Raw genomic sequence first — 21,119 nt, forward strand, 5'->3', positions numbered from 1 at the left:
CATTGTTAGTCCGGGAACTAACTGAAGGCAAAATGACTCTTGCGGTGTGGCCATGTGGTCCATGTGCGCGATCATCTGTTGGAGAAACCACCGCAATTCCTGTGCTCATCTCGTGATTCTCTCATCCGGTAGTATTGCGGTATTATTGCCAGGTTTCAGGTTAAGCATTTATGCAACTGATAAAGTGCTTTAATTTTGTTTCATGATGTTCAAAGTAAACAAACCACTCCTTGGACCAATTCGGGCGTCCCACCTTCCTTCGAGCCTTCATTTCTTTCGGTCAGCACCCGGGACAAGGGAATTGAGGAGATCTGGGCATAACCAACAAGAACTCGAGGCAAAAAAGTCATTCTGTTTGGATTTTATTAGGTCATCTTTTCAAAGTTTTCCACATCTCTTTCGTACCACTATAAAGCTAGTCCCAACTTCGGCCACAGCCATAGTCCGCAGTAATTTACGCAGGCTTTTGTAATCAGTGGGTGAAAACCCCGCCCCAAGCTTGCTTTCCTTTGTGGTCTCGGTCACATGTTGGCGGCGAAATTTGATTGACTTCAAAGCACTTAATCAAAATACCGAAGTAGGCCCTTGGACGGAAAAAAAATAAGGTTTTGTGGTATCACTCGGTGGTTTTCACGCATGGTGTAGAGTAACCTGCGATCAGCCGTTTTAGAAAAAAAGATCGCCTGATCGCAGGTCAGGTGTAGGGTTATTTATCCGTTTTATACAATAACAGAAGATGATGCACAAGGCGGGAAGGAACCCTTATGGACCTTATCAATAGCTATTGACTTCAAAAAACGTCTTGGGATGTTGGACGAACAATCGAAAAGCGTGTAAATTATTAGCCTTTGCATCGTGAGTTATATTACAATCTCTTCTCTTATTCTTCAAATATTCCGCTTAGCTTTATTGAAATGATAAATTATAGAAATACGTGGTCCTAATGAAATGGATAAAATTTAGTTGAGCCAAGCGGAATGGGCGCAATAGTTTCGGTGAGAGCACCCCGAGGAAATAATCTGTCAGCCAAAGGAAATTTGTGCAAGCCGCGTTTACAACACGCATATTTTCCCATAGAGCAGTTTTCAATGGAGTGTCGTAACACCAAAAGCAAAGAAATTAGCTGTAATTACTCTGGCCAATCACGAAGGACACAGACAATCCAGTTAACCAATCAAAACTAGAAGGAAATACACGAAGCCGTCACGAAGCGCGGGAAAACGTGCGCGAGCGAGGAACGATTGGTTTTGGTCTTAGTTCTGATTGGTTGAGAATCACTAATCACTAAGCGTACAGGAGCCCTTACTATACTTGCGACACACAAGTGAAATAATAATAATGGATTGATGTGTGGAGAGAAAGAACTCAGAAAAGAAATCTGAGTTCACAGATGGGACTCGAACCCACGACCTTCCGTACACTAGTCGCACACAAGTGAAAGCCCCTCTAACATGTATTTCCTTGCGCGTTTCCTGCAACTGTTGCTTGAAATTTACTTTGTTATCATGTCATTTTTTGTTGGTACAGAATATTCGACACTATATAAATCTTAAAAAAAAGCTACTGTGCTGTTGATTTTGCTTCAACATTTTTATTTATAAATATATGGGTCCTTATTCCTGTCCCTGTACATCCCTTATTGTCATTAAATCTTGGAAATATTTACATCAAAGCATACGAGGCTCTAATCTCTATATAATTCGTGTCGTTAATCTCTGAAAAAAAAAACGAAATCTCTTATAAGAACTATGGTCCTGTACATGACGATTTCATTTAGTATAAAGATTGTTAATACAGTGTTCTTCAAGTCAAACTCCAAGTAAGAAAGCTTGTTTTGAGGGCGATCGTCGTTCCGAGCCATCGTCGTAAGACATGGCTGCTGGGTTATTCAAGGTGGCGTTGAACGTTCCTCTTAGTGCAGTATGCATCTGTAATGGGCTCAGCTGAGGAACACAAGCAAACGGAATTAGTTTGGGCGCCAAACTGTGTCATTAAGACGTATCTTGTCACTATGTGTAATGATTTATGAAAGAAATATGAGTGACTGAAAGATGATCAAAAGAGGCCAAGCCAAGCTTTGGTTTTCTTGAGCTTGTAGATTTGGCTCGTTTGTTAGCCGCCGATCGCTGTCTCTTGTCGGGGTCTTTACACAACACCACATGCCTTTGCGTAGAACAGGATACATTTAGGTTTTGAAATTGAGGTTTTGGCTCTTGGTGTATAGATATACCGTGTCCTTGGCAATCTTGCGCAGAAACAAAAACTAATCAAGCCACCCCCAGATAACGATTTACTGACAAATGAAGTACATGAACGAACGAACGACTGACGAACGAATAAATGAGTCATATATAGGAAATGCGGATAAAGAGTGAAAGGGGAGAAATAATCGTCGTAGCTGTATTCGCAAAGTAGAAAATTGAAAAGAAACTTGTCTCTCATGTCGGTGTAGTTTAGTGCCAGGATCATTACCTCGTAACTTCCAGGTCCTGGATTTTCGTCCTTGATCGCTTTAAATCTCTGTTGTCTGGTCGTCATTAGGCCTCCTCGGCCTGATCCGTCCTTAACTTCATACTGTCCTGGTCCTAGAAGAAGAAATTACAGTAAATAATTATTCAGCTGGGGTATGGTTATAAACGTCAAAAGAGGGTCCTGAAGGGGTAAAATGGGAACTGGGATTTGCCTATGTTTTCAGTGGGAAAATGGGATTTAGGTCACTGGGACTGGGTTTTAGAAACAAAAAATGGGAATGGGAAGCGTGTCAGTACATGACTAAACCTGCATATTTTACGCTTTTCTTAAAGTCCAGCATAGAATAGTTAAAACGCTGAAAACTCTGAAACGAAACCACCACACTGCACGAGTGTCCATCAAGTGTCGATCAATTTTCGTGTAAGTGATTACGTTACTCAGCGGAACAGCTATGACTGAGCATGGGCACAAATGGAATACTATTCAAAAGGAGTGATAGTAAGTTGTTATCTGTCAGGGTAGTGGTAAGTAAGGGATAAAAACTTGACAGCTTTAATTAAAGCTACTAAAAATTTCTATTATTCTCTAAAAGACAAACGAACAAATAAAAAGTGATGTTTTCAACAGCATTGGTGATAATAACTAGCAGAACACGATTTTGGATAGTCCAATCCCTGAACTATCCCTTCTGCGACCCAGGTGCGAGAAGGGACAGTCTAGGATAACTTGCATGTGCATGCTTAAAACAAACCAATGGAAAACGAGAGAGACGTGTGGCGTTTCTTACATGTAACGTGTGCGCTAGGGTAAAAATAGCTCGCTAAAATGAAAAATTCAACTACGCAACAAATTAGCGCGACATCTGCAAGAAAAATTGTCGTAACCTTTGTCTAAAGCCGTAATAAATAGGTACTAAATCCACAAGTACTAAATCTTTGAATTTATCATCTGTGCGTGCGTTCCAAATTAAAGGTGCTGTCGTTTATGGTTTGGTTTCCCCCCCTTTTTGGGGGGGGGGGGCGTGGCCTTTGGTGCTGACAGATTTCTGAGGATGCGCGTGCTCAGGGATGTAGCTAAGAAAACACTTAGCCGGCTCATCAACAAGCCCAGCTGGCTTTTCTGGCCTTGACAGCTCTAAAAGGTTACCTTAACCTTTGTTTTCATGTAAAATTTCAGCCGGATTCAAGTTCTCTTTCAGCCGGTGAAATTAGCCGGCAGCCGGCCCTTAGCTACAACCCTGCGTGCTGGTCATTATTTCTGGACTCGCTCTACGCCCGCGCCTGGGTTCACCGAAGGGAGAGTTCAGGGAGTAGACTGCATTTAGGACAATCAAAACAACAAATATATTATGCTTAAGCCCGGATTTTCCATTCTCTATTTTCCAATTGCCCATAATACACTTTGTTTGCCCCCCAAATTTTGCATAAACTATTGTTTTCAAATTCTCTTGCGAGGACTGCATATTTCCAAAACAATAGTTTATGCAAAATTTGGGGGGCAAACAAAGTGCATTATGGGCAATTGGAAAATAGAGAATACACTGGGAATTTCACTGCTAGGAATGGGATTTAGATAAAAAATAGGCTGGGAAATGGGATTTGGGCAAAATTTGGGCTGGGAAATGGGATTTGGTACCCCCCCTTCAGGACCCTCTCAAAAAGGGAAGACTTTTTGTACTTTATCCTTACATCGTGCATCAACGCAGTTTATAAATGGGTTCCTCTTCCTCTAGGAAGTGGAAGCATTTTAAATGAAAACTGGTTCGAAAAAGAGACAACACTACAGACCAAGGAATTGTTACAATGAAAATAAAAGTGCGCAATTTCGTGAAATATCAACAAGTTTTGAAACTTTAAAATTTGCCCAGATAAAAACTGCCTTTTACTGCCTCCATCAAAAAAGAAAGCAAGAAAAGGTTAGTTTTCATTAAAGCCACCGTGTTATAACGAGGGCTGAAAAAAAGACAACAATGACAAACCTGGGTCGCCTTCTTCTGACAGAACTTGACGTTGTCCATGGAATCTGTTCGAGGATGACATAAAGGCGCCCTTTTTCTTGGCGTTCTTATTTGTTCGCTGGGTGTAGCCATAAAGAACCCGACCTGTTAGAAGAGATGCAAGTTTATTGCCTGTCCAGTTTGTACAGAGTTCAAAAAGTTAGCGTAAATTTAAATAAGCGTCTAACTTTTGTCAAATTCTAAAGAAATGCGGGGTCAACCAAGACAAAAGTGTTAAAAGTAACTCCAACGAAGTCAGATGACGTCGTGTTGCTTAGTAACGGTTATGCTTCGTCGGGATTATCAAGCAATGTTTTCCAATTGCGCAGAATGAAGGCCAGCCGAGCTTTTTGGGAAGGAGGAAACATGATCATTTATTTCAAGGTAACAAGGGAACAATGGATTTTCAGGGAACAGTGGATATCTCTACTATTAACGGGAACTTGGCGAGAAAAATTTTTATGAAACAGTTGGATTTATTAATTGGAGAAAAAGGGAAAAAGAACCACATGTACAAATGTACCACCCCCCCCCCCCCCTCCTCGATCCCGGAGGCCCTCCTCTTTCAGAAGGACAATAACATCAGTGTCAGAACAAAAACACAAACACAAACAACAACCTCAACTTTTGAGAACAAGTACCTTGTGTGGAGTCGTAAGAATGGCCGACTTCATAAGAGCCAGGGGGAGGGTTATCCTGGTGAACAAAAAAAAAACATATTGGATCCTGAAGTCAACAAACAATTTTCGTAAAATTTTTGCAGTGTTAGTAGCTACTAGTTTCAGTAATTTAAGTTTAGTTGTGGTCAGTAGAAAGTTCTAACACGCGAAAACAGTAAAACAAAATATATTCGTATACAGGGTATCGGGTTAAAACGTTAAATACGATCAATATGCAACACTTACAAGCACTACCCCTTGAGGGGTGTGAAGCCTCCCAGTAGCTGACACAAAAGTGGAGGACGGTTGGTCTTCTTTACTTTTTGGTTTTTCTTTCGTCAAGTAGTGGGCAGGACCTTTAAGACAGCAAAAGACAAAACAACAAATTAGGAAACGACTTTAGAAATAGTCATGCGTTTGATTTGGTTCTGCGTTTGCTAAACTCGCGTAGCGTTTTTTTAATCAACTTTTCACTAATCTCATGCAAAAGAAAACGAATCTACACCTCGAAGGAGTTCAATCAGAAACCTGCACTGGCCCCAGTAGATGATATATACGAGCACAATAAATTTGCATAAACCTTTCTTTGAAGAAGCAATGGTGCTAGTAAAAGCTGCAATCGCTTTACGTGAAAAGTGACGTGTAAGCGGGGCATGTGGCTATTCAAACACAACCGTCCCAACTGGAGTATAAGACAGCCACTGAATACAGCGAACTGCTGCAAAGCAATCGCACGAACACACTTTCCCTAAAGTAAAGGAAATACAACATTCTCAGTGCTCATACCTGGCATTTGTTCCTCCTGCCTTCTCATCATTGGTGCTATTCTTTGTGATGTTGAACCAAATGCACCTTTCCGTGTGCTCTCGACACTACAAAAGAAGCAAGCAAATAAAACTTAATTTCTTGTGCTCAAAACCCCTTAAGGCAGCAGAGGGTAGAACTCAAACCTATGATTCCAAATAGAACTAACACAAGCCTTCCAAAAGTTCCCAGATCAGCTTTTCGCCATGGATATGTTGGGAACAATTTTATCCTTGCAATAATTTGTATTTTTCTTTGTCCGGTCTATGGTAATATATGATAATGAATGTAAAACCAAAAAAATACCAATTTTTCCCAAGGGTAAAATAGAACCACAACAGATTCACCTACATAGCCAGGGGTCAATTCAATATAACATTTATAAGTGCAATTTACAAGTGAAGATTTTGTTTTCAACCCCTAAAACAACAGCTACACTTTTAAATTACACGTGTACATGTTTTAATGAACTGACCCCAGCATAGCATATAGGAACCTTGTGCTCCACATAAAATTGCATTTTACGTTACTTTTGTGCCAGTAATACTAACTTTGATTCTTTGGACTATTTCCACTTTCTTTAAACCTATGAGAGATTCGAGTTGAAAAGGGGGGGGGGGGGGGGGCCTTAAAAAGGTTTTATACAGGGAGGCTCCGCCCCGAGCTCTAACCCCTTACCCTTTTATATACTGTTTTGCCAGAAATTGTACCCCTTTCATATACCTGAAGGACATGGTATAAACATAGAACACGACATTTTCTTGTCATTTTCAAGTAGCAATTAATAAAATAAAATAAAACAGCCATAAATTGCATCTGTTTGAAATAACTTAATTAAAGGCCCTAAATGACAGATTTCCATACCCTTTCGCATACCTAAACTTGTGAAATCCCTACCCTTTTATATACCTGAAGCCTGAAAAAGGTACCCCTTTTGGGCGGAGCCTCCCCGTATAGGCCATTATAGGGAGTACCGCACCCCCACCCCGGCCTGCACCTTACTTTATACAGATCTGTTTACTCAAGCTATTAGTTTTAGAACACCCACCCAGCTGGAAAAGAATGCCCCACATTTCTCTCCAGTTTTGACCTTACTTACGACAGTAATTGGTAAAAGCACTATTATATTGGTCCCTTAGTATTGCCATATTTACATCTTATCTCAAGAACTGGACCAGAAGGATTCTAAGTTTTATACTTACTGAGCCTTTCTGATCAAGTTTGAAGTCATGTCTGGAATGGAATAAGCTCCTGGGCCTGGTAACATAGATTGAGAAACAATAAAAGAAAAGCGAACTTAAAAGTTATACTGTGTTACACTGTGTCATGTACATTGCTGCCTTATTGAAACAGCAGCTCATTTTGTAGATATACACTGTAAAATAGTAGAAATAAGTCTTTTTAACTTTGACTGAGAGAGTATCTTGCTTTTTTGGTGTGCCACATAACACAGTGTTGGTGTGATAGATAAACAGTTTATGAAAAGTATTTTTCATATTAAGCAGCCTACTAAGGCTGAATCGATAAGACAATTAGGAAACAGTGTAACGATACACTGAATTATTGATATATCATGATTCTAAATGTTCTATAAATAGTAATATAACGATCGATTGCAAGTTGCTTTAGCTCTTTTGCATCAAAATAGTTAATAAACCATACCAGGGGTTCTTTTCACATGATGTTCTCCTTGAAACCGCACAGACGTTTGACCAAAAGGACTTCGTTTCAGCCCTGTAGTCCTAAAAATTAAAAGAAAAAAAAACACTTTTACACGAAAGTGAACTGTTGACTTGACTCCTTATACAGCCAGTTACCAGTATCTTTAGCGGCAGTTGCATTACATGTATTTAATGTGCAGCTCTACTGTACCAAACTAACTGAAAAAAAACAACATCTGACTGCAGGGCTGCAAATAATATTTTTTCACTTGAAAGGACATATGTCCTACTAAGACCCCGTCTTGGTCGGACAAATTTTTATTCATCGTTGCCGTAAAATGATTTTCGATCAAAAAATTGTCTGGACAATTGGGATTGAATCAGACATGAGCAAATTTTAGTCGGCCGATGTCCGATGACAGACTGTTATTTGCAGCCTTGGACTGGTATCCAGGTAAAATATGTCACACTTGCTGTTTCTATGACTACACTGGGCTGTTACCTTTTAAGAACTTCTAAGGAGTTTCGAGGATCATTGTATGTGCCAGGAGCAGGGGCATCCTTCTTGCTGTCCCCAAACCGCTGAAAAAAAGCAGATATATAATCAAGTGAAATTAAAACTGTTTTTATCCCAGAGAAGCAAACTGAGAGATTTAAAAATGTGTTGTTCCAGAAAATAACCATTCCCCTTCCATGGAAGGTTTTCTGGTTTGAATCATTCTACCACTCTGGAAACTTCGGTTAAGCCCCATCCTTTAAAAAATTTGGCTTTTGAGACCCACCCCCTTGGAATTTCCAATGACCTTCCATGGGGTAGGTATGGATATTTTCTGGAACTGTACAATGCTTATTGATTTTCAAAGAGGAACTCTGATAATTTTGGAAACAGATGAACTGTTACACAATCTAGAAACGACATCACCTATAATTAACATTGATGACTTTAATTCTCTCACATTAGGTTGCATGCAGTCACATGCACAGTTATAGCTAATGAACCTGTATGAAATGTTTTTAACATCAGTCCGCAGTCAATAAGCCTACTGTATACACTCACATAATTTTTAATAATACTGATAGTGCGTGTCTTACCCTAGACTGAGTACCAAATGGAGGGTGAATGATTGGCTCATCTTGATTGACAGGTTGAGGTTTGGCTGAAAACTGGCTTTTAATTTCATACTTTCCAGGTCCTGGTACAGCCTGCAAACGAAGAAGAATAACAATGACTTTTAAGTGGACTTCATGAACAAAAACAACAAAGTGATCTCAACAAATTATTGTCAAACTGGCCTGTACCTCTAATTAAATACACAATGTAATGTGGGTAAGCTTCATAAATGCAACTATTGGGTTTGTTCAGCTAAGCTTACAGTTCACTTTTACTATTAAGCTTCTAAATTTTGAACTGGCATGTACATGTTCATATGTTATTGTTCAATTTTATTCTTGGTTCCAATTTTATTTTCCTTTGTTTTACACTCATTTTTATACATTACCAAACACAAAAACAAAGGAAAATATAATTTGAACCCATCCTCGGAGACCCAGGGGCCCAGGGGGGTACTCCGGCTTGTAAATGACGGGGGTGATTGAATGGAGGAAAAACTCAGGACCCAAAAAAATCCCAAAGTCTTCCGAAATTACCCAAAAAAATCCCTGGACCAAAAATAACCCCCCAAAAAATCCCTTGTCAAATTACCCCTGAATTGCCAGGAGGGGCAATAACATAACACAAAGAACGCTCGTTTTGTTTATTCATCATACCATAAAAACGCCAAGGCATCCAAAAAAATCCCCTATCTAAATAGAGTCACCCCAAAAAAATACTTGCCAAATTTTCCAACCCAAAAAAATCCTAGAATCGAAAATTTCAAACCCAAAAAAATCCTTCGATCATCCCCGTCATTAACAAGCCGGAGTTCCCCCCTGGGCCCAGGGGCAGTTGGTGGGGGTGAGGGAAATGGGAAACTGCACACCAAAACACACCAAATGGACTGCAGACCTGCAGACCATCGATTGGGCAGAATTATACAAAGGAAATACAAAGAACTTTTCTGCCCAATCAGGAGGCAGTATTCAGAGAGCTGTTTGAAACTGGCCTGGTAAGACTCTTTCCCCAGGGTCACCTTTCAATCGCTCCAACTTTTCTATGCTGAATTTTTTTCTCTCCACGTTTTGCGTTTTCCTCAACCCCACTAACTGCCCCTGAGTCTCGAGGATGATTTGAACCAAGAATAAAATATTTTCAATCACAACATATATACATCTGAATTTAACTAAAAAGAACTTTCCTAGTGGCTATTAGTCAGTCAGTGGCTATCAGTCAGTTATGATGTTTGACAAAAAAAGGAAAACTAATAATAAGATTCTAGCAAGAAGTAATTTATCCAGTCACTAAACTTGTAGCAGCTTCCCAGTCTTACCTTCTTCTCTTCTTGTACCACTATAACCTCATGATAACGGGGTAGCTGGAGGAAAGAAACAATAATATTACAACACGTAACTAGAATTTATTTATTACACACTGATATTTTGGAAAGAAAGAAAATTTTAATTGTTTTAAACTTAAGGGATAAAAAGGATAAGTCAATCACAACATACAGGAGGGCTGGTGGAGTTTCTTGGTTATTTCGTGAATGAAAACAAAATATCTTACCTTTGATTCAAAGGGTTGTTTCCGGTTTTCCTCAATGACCTACAGTAGTAAGTTTAAAAATAAATTTAAGCCATAATTTAAAAAAATCAATACTAATATAATTACTAAATTTATGTAGCCAACAGATGGCTACATTGATAATTGTTTAGAATCATTTGGGTGGTTGTATAGTAGTGGTCACGGAAACAAGCTACAATGAGGCCCTGCCAGGGGGAATCTCGTGTCGCATGTCTAAATTTAAAAATATCTTGTGTCGCTGTTTTATCTCACTTCCTGTTGCTGTCGGTAGCTGAATTGAAGGGATAAATGTTGGAATTGTTTTCCAAAAGGGTTGTCATTTGTTGCGATTTTATTTTATGTGCTGTTGCTACTTTTTGTGCCGTGTCGCTTGTCGAATTTACCCTGGTAGGGCCTCTATAATGTCAAATTTTATTTAAGCTTAATACCAAATCAATTGGTGCTCTGACGCCAGGCTCCTTGAATGGATCATATTGACCAGGACCTGGTCCACCACTCCCTAAAGAAAACGAAAGAGGCATTAATACCTGCATATAAGGCAAAAAACAGGGATTTCTCAAAGCATTTCAGGGGTATTGATAGATTCTATCCATAGGGAATGTCATGATTCTGGGAAAATATAATTTCTTAGCTGACTCTCAAAATCTTGGCGTCTTAAAACAGAGAATTGGTGGATCAGAGATTAAAAAAGACTCATTGTAAAACCTTCAGTCGTATTTATTAGCCTAGATGGATAGGGCTGGAATAATTTAGCAACGTGACTCTACAGTTAAACCCCTGACAAATAGCAAAAAAGAGCATTAATTAGAAAATAGTAGTTAAAGTGATGAAAATCTGTAGTATACCAGTGTCGTTACAGGTGGCAAATGGTAAATTCATGACTTTCGAAGCCTTGCATAAGAGATTAAGGCTTTGCAAAAAAAAAACTGAGCCAGCAAAACCTCACAAAATCAGCTTAATTTCTAGCCAGTACTGTGAGATGAGTATTTTTTCCCCATGGAGGGGGAGGGGCGGTACTCCCTATAATGGCCTATACGGGGAGGCTTCGCCCGAAAGGGGTACCTTTTACAGGCTTCAGGTATACAAAAGAGTAGGGTTTTCACGAGTTCAGGTATATGAAAGGGTATGGAAATCTGTCATTTAGATATTTAAAAGGGCCTTTAATTAAAATATTTTAAACAGGGCAATTTATGGCTGTATTATTTTAATTTATTAAGCGCTACATGAAAATGACAAGAAAACGTCCTGTTTTAAGTCCACGCCATGTCATTTACGTATATGAAAAGGGTAACTTTTTTCAGTTAAAGGTATACGAAAGGGGTAGAATTTCTGTCAAAATGGTAATAATATAAAAGGGTAAGACCTCGGAGCGAAGCCTCCCTGTATAAAACCTTTTTGAGTACCCCCCCCCCCCAGAATTTTTTCAGGGACCATTTGGCACTGCCCTTTCAAGTACATCTGTATTTATTTTTCCTGACAAAATTTTTTCTCAAATCACATAATTATCCCAAAATTGTGAATGGTTGAGATTGACTGCTATGAGACTACACCTACCTTTAAACTGCATTCTCTTTGATGTTCTGTTCCCAAAGTGAACTCCTTTATACCTCTGAACATTGACAGTATCCCTCTGGACACAAAAGGGAAGAATTAACTTTAAGCAAAAAACTGGGAATTTTAATTTGCTAAATGCAAATTTAACAAAAATTTTTACACATTAAAATGTCTTACAAGTGGTAGGTGCGGTGGCCAAATGGTTAGCAAGCTGGACTCTGGATCGAGCGGTCTGGGTTTTCAAGCCCTGACCAGGGTCATTGTGTTGTGTTCTTGGGCAAGACACTTTCGTAGTGCCTCTCTCCACATAGGTGTTTAAATGGGTACAGGCAAACTAATGCTGGGGGGGGGGGGACCCTGCAATGGACTAACATCCTATCCACGGGAGAGTAGAAATACTCCTAGTCGCTTCAAGCTACGGAAACCGGGATAAGCTCTGGCCTGTATAGGCCACTAGGCTTAATGCAGACTCTACCAAAATGTTTACAAGATGTACATGTATCTAGATCAGTTGAATACAATGTATATACATATATATCTGTTCAGACTTCATTATTATTACAATATATCACCCTCACATGATTAACGTCGTAATAGGCAGGCCCCATGGTACTGTCACGGTTGGGTATATCCTGTGGTCGGAGAGTTCCATCTGGTCCTTCTTCGTATCCATATGCTTTACCAGGTGAGGGAATGGAAGGTGGGTCAGCCTTCCTCTGAAATGTGATACGACTTGTCTTGTATATCTACAAAGACACAAATATGATATCAGGCCATTCAACGTTTCCCTAATGGATATTACTTCTCTGTCATTTTACCCCGATTCTACTGTACTTATAAAATAAGCAAAATTAAAATTTTCATTTCCAGCTCATTTCCTAGAGGGCCTGTCCGATATAGATGAAATAGCGACATATATAATTTTGACATAAAACAGGAAAACGTTTTCTCAGAGAGGACACATAAAGTTATCTTCTAATCTTTATTGCGGTTTTCAGTGAAATGTGAACTCTGAAATTCAAAATCCAACTAATGATTTTTTTTGCTGCCATCAATCATAATTATGCCGACAGCCAACGCAACATGAAAAACAGAAACAAACAAAATGGATTGAAATCTACCAATCACAACTGACAGACGAGACCTTGTGACCCAGTTGAAGTGAACTTCTTTTTCCCGAGAGGTCCGCTAAGATGATTGACGGCAGCAAAAAGCGCAAACCGTTGGTTGATGATTGAATTTCAGAATTCGCATTTAACTGAAAACCGCAATTACATTATTCACATTGACAGAGCGAATTTTTAATTTTATTACTTGATGAAAGTTGGTCAGGCGGTTGTTTGATATCTGTTTATTTTTCCCAAAATATTTTCCCCTTAATTCTCACTTACTGATCCATCTTTCATCCCCTCCTCCACTTGTACATCTGGCGGCAGTGCTTTCTGAGCATTCCTCTCTTTCAACCAGTCACTACGTTTTTGCAAGTTGTAAGCCCCTGGTCCGGGGGTACGAGATTCTTTACTAGCAAACCTGGATGCCTATAATAATAAATTTATTGAGAAAATATATTAAGTATGGTAAATGTAATATTTCCCCCTTCTTTTAGTATCCAAGCAAATTATTTACAAGGTTGCACAATTGGCCAAAGGCCTCTTTACTTTGTATTACAGCACTTACTGCAAAGTCGTTACACTAGCTAGTGACGCAGATCACAGGTGTTACACAACAACTCAATATAAAGTCCACAGTCTGTAGGAACCCACAGACTTCATTTAATATGTTGTCAGTAAATAAATACCCACAAATCATCTATAATAATATTACATTGTAATAGGTAGCTAGGCTATTTTAGAAAATAAACAATTATTTAACTTATTTACATTGTAAGAGAAAGCTGTGTCCAGTCTGTACATGAACATAAAGGCATATTGCCTTTCAGGAATAAATACCAGACTATCATCACATGTTAAGATTAGTAGTCACATGTATGATTAGTAAGCCATCTAGTTAGGTTCAAGGCTCTCTAGAAGACCATTATTATAATTTCTGTTACTGTTTGTTTTTAGAATAAAGGTGGGGATGATAATGACGATGGTGATTTTTTAAATTTGTTGCTTATTTATTTTAGGATGTTTATTGTAATCAAGGGATTAATTTATCAACGGAAATCTTCATCACTTTGGAATTCACTTATTAAAGGACCCTATAGTCAGCTTCTGCCATTTTCCAAGCCATCGAAACTATGAAAACTGCATGGCAAAGCGAAAGCCTTTTGCACTGTTGTAAGTCGTGTTACTAGAAGTAGCAGTTTCATAGTGATCTCTTTCATTTAGACATGCTCCGCACAAGATATAATACTGAAACTACCTTATGTAAACAAAAACAAAGGCATGGCTGACTAGGGTCCTTTAACATAATCCATAGAAAACTCAGGGGAAAAATCAATCAGTATACTCACTCTATTGGCCAATGTGTGTCCTCCTTTTACTCGCTCGCCCATTATACCAGGATCATACTGGCCAGGCCCTGGAGCTGCCATGACACTGTCACCAACATCAAGAAATGTCTCACGTGTTGTCATGGATGAAAATGGCGCATACCCATCTACAGGACATAAAACATTAGAAATTGACCTAAGAAAAATATACTAACTGGCAAATAGAATGGTTTCTACATGGCTTTTATTAATTTTAAGGGACTGGCGCTATATAGGAAAACAACTGTCTAAATGCTCGCCATTTTGCCATTTTGCGCCTGCATTTAGACAGTTGTTTTCCCTATATAGCACGAGTCCCTTAAAAGTAACAAAAGCCTTCTACATTGCACATTATATAGACTAATGTCACATAATCTAAAATAATAATTCTCAATTTCCAATCTTATTACACTAGCCATTGTGGCTTGTTAATGATGTATCAACTGGTTTTGACCAGTTTGCTTGCATACCTGTATAATATTGCATCAACAGTTAATAATTAACTGTTGATAATAATTATTGATCATGTTGTTTATTTTGAGATAATAAAGCAATTTAGTAAAGAGAACGTTTTGCAATAAGCCAAGGCAAATGTTCTTTCTTCACTCTTAAAGTGATAAAATCAGCCATGTTTAATGCAGAACGATTCGCTAAATAACCTTAACAAGTTGATACGTCATAATGAGATCTTCCTTCCATAACTTTCAGGAAGTTAAATTTTGATTTGAGTCCAAATAATTATTAGTGATCTATCAAGCATTTTATTACACAGGGTCTCAAAGGGGTTTAGGGCTCCAGGGCTCTGGGCTAAAAAATGCAGGGCTCAAGGGCTCCAAGACAAAAATTTCAGGGCTCCAGGGCTCCATATCATCTGCATTCGTGCTCCGGGCTCCACTATGGTCTACAATCTTTAGATATAAAAATTATTTTGCAGCGCTAAATCAAGTCCGCAAATAAAACGTCCGCAATTCCGACCAGTTTTTTAAACCCAAGAAGACGGTTATCATGTCTCCAACTATTTAAAAGTGGATTGAATATTTAACTTGAATATCACTAAGGTCAATAATAACAAAGTTTAACAAAATGCAGTCATAAAACAAGAAAAAATGCAATTTGGGATTGCAAATGATCAAATTTCAAAATCGCTGGGCTTTGGGCTCCGTGAAAATTTCTTTGGGCTCCGTGCTCCACAGCCCAAAAAAGATCAGGGCTCCAGTCAGTAAAATGATCGGGCTCCGGGCTCCAAAGCAGAAATTTCAGGGCTCCCGGGCTCCAGGAACCCCCCTTTTGACACCCTGATTACAGTAGTCTCTGTAAATCTAATCAAATTTTGCGTATAGAATTTTTCATTCTTTATTGAGTGCCGTCTTACATTTAAGGGTTATACAACGCTAGATACACGAGAACTCTTCAAGCGAAAGATAACTTGTGATTAACATAGCTGATTGTTGAGAAAATGTACTTTCAATTTCACCTAAAACATACCGTATTTTGTGTGTATATATTCCGGCGCTTCGTATGAGCCAGGCCCAACACTGTGTCCTGTACTGTCAGCCGGTTTTGTTAGCGTTCTTGGAGCTCGATCATACATTTTCAAGAGCCAAAATTCTCGCGCTCTGTACTAAACCTTGTTCTCTACCTCCTTCGGTCGCTTCGCACAAACATGGCGGGTTGTTGTTGTTATGGAAACACCTCTCCTTTTCTGTTTCGTAGACTGGAACCTAATTAGACAATAGACGACCCTTCGGGGCTAGGGTGGGGGAAGTTGGTGGTTAAAAACTCTACTACAAAAATTGATAAACCGTTTTAAACAAAAACAGCAAAATCAAATCCTACGTCTTACGAACATCATGATTGGTGATTTATGAAATTTTGTATGATAATATTTGTTGCCAAACTTGCACGACTTGCGCGCTTTGATGCGCAGCGCGGGAAAGTAAGTCAGGCGAGGTTACGGAGCGATTGATTGGAAGTTCTTCAGCAAGCATGTTTCGCCGACAGTCTTTACTGCAGGTAGCAGAGGCATTTTTACCTTTCCTCGGATTATCTGTTTTGTCTTGCCCGGTGAAATGATCTAATTTGGTAATTCTGACTTTTCTTTGCCAGCTCAAAAGGATCGCTACAAGATGTGAGGCAGAGCTACCTCGGAGAAGCGGGAAATGTAAGTTGACAATTTTGGGGCACTGCAGAAAGAAACATTCTGCACCCCTACCCTATACCTCCAGTTAATTATCAGAACATTGCAAAATTCAGGTGCCTTTTCCGTATAAAACCCAAGAAAACAGTTTATGGGATCCGTTGGAGGCTAGACTGCAGAATTCGTTGGAAAAATATCAAGATATTTCATTGATTGGCTCAGCTCAAGGCCTAAAATAATTTTAGTTCGGTTTTATGACCAATCTCGTCCCCACCGTCTCCTTTTGTTTTGGTCAGCACCAGGGTCCCGGACTCTGATGAGCACTCTGTGAATGCTCAAAAGCTCGAACCTGCCCAGAGTCTGCATCCTTGGTGCTCTCCATTCTCCCTTAAAGGGTAATAACCTCTCGGGGGAGGGGGATGCAGGTAGGGAGAGGCCTGCCCCTCCTCCCCTTATGACTTCTACAGGCTCCCTTTTAAAAGCAAGCAATGACCCATCTTCTCTTCCGATAGGCCCTTTTGAGCACCTAGCTCCTTTAAATCAGCCACTTATCTACTTTTGGGGCATAATTTAAGAATAATTTGGTGTATAATTTTGAAAATACTGTGGAAACTTCACTTTTCTTTGAAAAGTAGGACTTAAACATCAGCTTTATTAAAGGTAATTTTTTTTTACATCATATAATGGACTGGCATACAGGTAGCAGCCAGTCAGTCAAGAATTGGGATTTTTGAAATTCCTGTTGTTTTGCTGTGCCCTATCTTTTCAGAACACTAGTTATTTTACTGTACAACAGAACTGCAGAACTGCTAACCTGTACAAACTGGAAAACTGAAGAGTTATTCAAAAAAAACAGAGGATTTGTTTTGAAACCTAAAAGGTTGGACATTAATATAGCAATAAATCAAAGAAACTGAGCAACTTAATTGTGCTGGTTAGCATACCCTACTTAGGGGTGCTGGTAAAAAACTGGAATTCTCTGAGTTGAAGTTTAGACCAGCCTCCAACGAGGCCTTCCAAGGGGTTCTGGCGACAGGCGACATTGCTCCAAAATAGCTAAAAATGTTGCAACAACCTTGTTCCAGAGCACCGACAGCCAACAGAACCTTGCACTGAAAGGGTATATATATTTACGACAGTGACAACGTTTCCCTCACTAAATAGGTGACTGGTGCGACAAAGGCAACAAAGCGAAATTACACACCCCCTCGGAAGGCCCTTCCAGCAGTGTTGAAATTACTTTAGACTCGATAATATAAGACTGTTGATTTTCTATCTATAGGTCTTAACAGTGTGCAGTTGATTGGTTATTCTGGAGGTGATCCTCTGAAGGGTAGCACCGACTACCAGCCAACCAAGTTCAGCTTAGCGACAACACAATATTACCAGTCAAGAGAAGGTAAAGTAAAAGGAACAAAGTGCACTATTTTATAAACTCTATCTTTGATTGTTCTTTAGACAGACTCCACTGAAAGTTCAAGCAGTAAGTGCAAAAATAAATTATGTATAAAAATGTACTCACAGGGACGGCGGAGCCAAGGGGGGGGGGCTGGGGGGGCTTTAGCCCCCCCACTTTTTTCCGAAAAAATAAAGACTTAGAGAAGAGTCTCTTAAGCCCCCCCACTTAAAGTCACTAGTCAGCCCCCTCACCTGGAAAACTGCTCCTCCGTCCCTGACTCATAGCACAGTTACATTTTGTATACTATTTGGAACATCTCGTTGTAATTCATTTCTCTAATTAACCACGCTATTAAATTCAAATTTGTTAGTTATGATTTGTGTGGTGTGTAAGCTACATGTACAATATAGCTAAGGAATTGTCAATATTTTTTGGATTATAATAAAATTTTCACACACCACAAACTCTGATAAGTGAGGTAATCCATACACAATTCATGATTTATTGCATTTTCCCTTGTACATTTTCACATCTTTCTAAATTAAGTGCAAAAGATCAGATGTCAAAAACTCATTCATTGACTGAGGTAGCTCTTTTTGGTACCACAGGGACCTTATTACACAAAGGTGTTGGTATAAATTGAAAATTACTAGTAGTGCCCTGGCCTTGCTAAAATGTACGTACTGTATTAGTCTGGAAATTTGTTAAACAAAGGTCTGGTAAAAGAGGCCTAAAACTTAAACAAGTTTGACAGTTTACTAAGAAGAAAATTTCTTATGACGCATCGATACTGGTTTATTCAAGAACTGAAAGGAATGAATTTATGCCATTCTTTTGTTGTTCAAAGGTCATTTTGTTGATCTGTGAGTGCACCCTCATAATTGTAGCATAGCTTACACAATACAGAAACATCACATGACACTGCATTTTTAGGGGTTGTTTAGTCACATTTATAATTTTCACTTAGTTGTTTATCATCATCTGTGCAGAGAGTAATTTACTTTTCCTGATTTAATTTTTAGAACAAAAATTGGAAAGCAAGACCCAGTGGCACAATGTAGCAGTTTTCAAACCTTGGTTACAAGATACCGTGAACTCCTATGTCAGGAAAGGGTAATGCTGTTCACTGAGGTGTTTTTGATGAATAACTCGCTGATTACCATGTTAACATTATAGAACTGTTATCAGTAAAGTGTCGTAAATCCAAAACCAAAGTAATTACTCTGACCAATCACAAGGGCAACTTACAATGTAGTTAACCAATCAAAACTCGAAGTAATTACATGTAGCTGTCACTAAGTGCACAAAAACTGTGTGAGTAAACTCACAATAGTTGGTTTTGGCTTTGCTTCTAATTGGCTGAGAAAATGGTGGGATACTTTTGAGCCAATCAATAAGCGTAGTAATGCAAAACCAAAATAAAAGCAACTTATTTTGGACACTCAAGTGAAAACCGCTCTAACATAGAACTAAATGGGGAACTGAAACCTAGGGTTGCAAGTGACCTACAGAGTTAAAAGTTAGAGCCATCATGCTACTGTCAAAAATAAGCACCCCCCCCCCCAAAAAAAAAAAAATAATAATAATAATAATAATGATAATAAACTGCACCATTAGCAAAGTTCTTTATAATTACCCCAAGAGAACAATAGATAAAAAACACAAACAATACCAGGAATGAACGTTTATTTGTTTGTCTCATGATAGAATCGCTTTGAGATGTTGATCGCGACATTTGGACTGCAATACTGCTAGTCTTCATCGCCTGATGAAGATTAGCAATATTGCAGTCGAAACATCTATGAACAATATTCACATCTTTGATAACAAATAATGCCCCTTGCTCTAGAAACAAAAGAGGCGCAGACTAACAAAAAAAAAATGAAAGTAACAAACTGACTTTGGAGCTTGATAACCGGCCTATTGTTTTTGCTTTTTCCATAGAACTCGACTGTTTATTCAAGGGCATATAGACTACAGCAACTATGTTGACCAGGAAGGCATTAAAAGGTTTAACACAAGTATCATTCCTGGTAAGGATCTTAGAACTGAACTTTTGCAATTTATTCCCACAGCGTTTTTTTTTTAAGGTTACCGTAACATCTTGTGCTCTTGTTGATATTTAGCCAAAGTTCGTAATGAGAGTGTAGAGCATAAAAATTGATGTAATTTCTAATGCCAACAGGGGGGGGGGGGGGTCCAAGCCAAAAAAAAAAACCACTTATGTGTAGGGGTGGTGGCAGGGGGAATGGATGTCTTTTTTGGAACTGCACAATAGGTATAATACATTCTGTTACTTTTTTGCAGACAATATTATTATTCTATCTCAACCTGTATCAATGGAGGAAGAAACTGGCTATTAGCTTAGTACTGATAAATATTAAATGATTGTATATTATTGTAAGTTGTTCTAGTAAGCTGTACCTTAGTTAACAAGAATCTGAGGATAATGTTACAAGACACTTTTTTGTACTGATAGTCGTTTTCCAGAGCTCAGATTTAGGTGCATAAGGTGTACAAATTCTTAGCTTGTTCAACCCTCCAAGTTTATTTTTTTCCTTAGTGGCCATTTGGCCACTGACTGCTCAAGTTTGGTCGCCACTGAAAAATTTTAGTTGCTAAATTAAGCTCACGATTCAATCCTTCTTCTCAATTTTGGTCGCCAGTCTGGCGACTTCGGTTCCAATTTAGTTGCCAGCTCCAAAATTTTGGTCGCCATGGCGACTAAAATGGTCTTAACTTGGAGGGTTGTTGTTTAAATTCCTTTCATTTTTCTTAGTTTTAAAATAATTATTGGTAAGCATGCAAAAAGATATGAGAATCTTTGAATCACTATATGTGCTAGTTTAAAAAAGTGTTGTAAGGGATAACTGTATACTGTTGTTTAGATACATTGGATGAAAAAAAGCTTTTAATGTTGTGTACTTTATTAATTCAAAAGTGATGAAAAATTTGTGACAGCTCTTTCACTGTCAAAAGCGTATGAACATTGAAAAATGATTTAGTTCATTGAGCTTTCATGTGCTATTGAAGCATATAGGTAGCAAAGCTTTGTTGGTTCAATTATACCTTGAGACACCATTGATACAGTCAAACCAATACAGCTGAATTAACTGTTCATTCAGATTGTAGAGAGGTGCCCATTGTTAAGAGGATTCAATCGATTCAATCGATTTAGCCGTTGTTCGGGGAATAAGGGACAAACACCGGCAGAATTCGTGCCTATGTATGGTTGGGAAAAAACCTCCTGGCTGCTATAGAGAGGTTGCTGTTAGGTTTGGCTG

At 38.8% G+C, this 21,119-nt stretch overlaps 2 protein-coding genes across 2 annotated transcripts; one reads left to right on the forward strand and one right to left on the reverse strand.

The window, feature by feature from the left end:
- Positions 1–346: 346 nt before the first annotated feature.
- On the reverse strand, positions 347–15,989 carry LOC144644317 (sperm-tail PG-rich repeat-containing protein 2-like). Its single transcript, XM_078503780.1, has 18 exons — positions 15,785–15,989; positions 14,282–14,427; positions 13,215–13,361; positions 12,402–12,569; positions 11,824–11,899; positions 10,698–10,768; positions 10,252–10,290; positions 10,019–10,063; positions 8,685–8,795; positions 8,095–8,174; positions 7,594–7,673; positions 7,134–7,188; positions 5,914–5,999; positions 5,374–5,483; positions 5,110–5,164; positions 4,451–4,573; positions 2,473–2,585; positions 347–1,943 (listed from the first exon to the last, which is right to left on the reverse strand). Exons 1-18 carry the CDS (start codon positions 15,888–15,890, stop codon positions 1,809–1,811), a joined length of 1,746 nt encoding a protein of 581 aa, XP_078359906.1. The 5' UTR covers positions 15,891–15,989; the 3' UTR covers positions 347–1,808.
- A 282-nt stretch (positions 15,990–16,271) lies between these two features.
- Positions 16,272–20,367, forward strand: LOC144644345 (single-stranded DNA-binding protein, mitochondrial-like). Its single transcript, XM_078503815.1, has 6 exons — positions 16,272–16,312; positions 16,406–16,460; positions 17,719–17,835; positions 18,858–18,948; positions 19,780–19,868; positions 20,143–20,367. The coding sequence occupies exons 1-6, from the start codon at positions 16,286–16,288 to the stop codon at positions 20,196–20,198; spliced, it is 435 nt and encodes a 144-aa protein (XP_078359941.1). The 5' UTR covers positions 16,272–16,285; the 3' UTR covers positions 20,199–20,367.
- The last annotated feature ends 752 nt before the right edge of the window (positions 20,368–21,119 follow it).

This window comes from Oculina patagonica, chromosome 2, assembly GCF_052425735.1.
Source record: "Oculina patagonica isolate OP01 chromosome 2, crgOcupat, whole genome shotgun sequence".
Taxonomy (NCBI): Eukaryota; Metazoa; Cnidaria; class Anthozoa; order Scleractinia; family Oculinidae; genus Oculina; species Oculina patagonica.

Coding starts and splice junctions, on each gene's coding strand:
- LOC144644317 (XM_078503780.1), bottom strand. CDS start 15,890: ATGTATGATCGAGCTCCAAGAACGCTAACAAAACCGGCTGACAGTACA. Junction 14,428..15,784: donor ATATATACACACAAAATACG/GTATGTTTTAGG, acceptor TATGTCCTGTAG/ATGGGTATGCGCCATTTTCA. Junction 12,570..13,214: donor AGGGGATGAAAGATGGATCA/GTAAGTGAGAAT, acceptor GTGTCTTTGTAG/ATATACAAGACAAGTCGTAT.
- LOC144644345 (XM_078503815.1), top strand. CDS start 16,286: ATGTTTCGCCGACAGTCTTTACTGCAG. Junction 17,836..18,857: donor ATATTACCAGTCAAGAGAAG/GTAAAGTAAAAG, acceptor TTTAATTTTTAG/AACAAAAATTGGAAAGCAAG. Junction 19,869..20,142: donor TAACACAAGTATCATTCCTG/GTAAGGATCTTA, acceptor ACTTTTTTGCAG/ACAATATTATTATTCTATCT.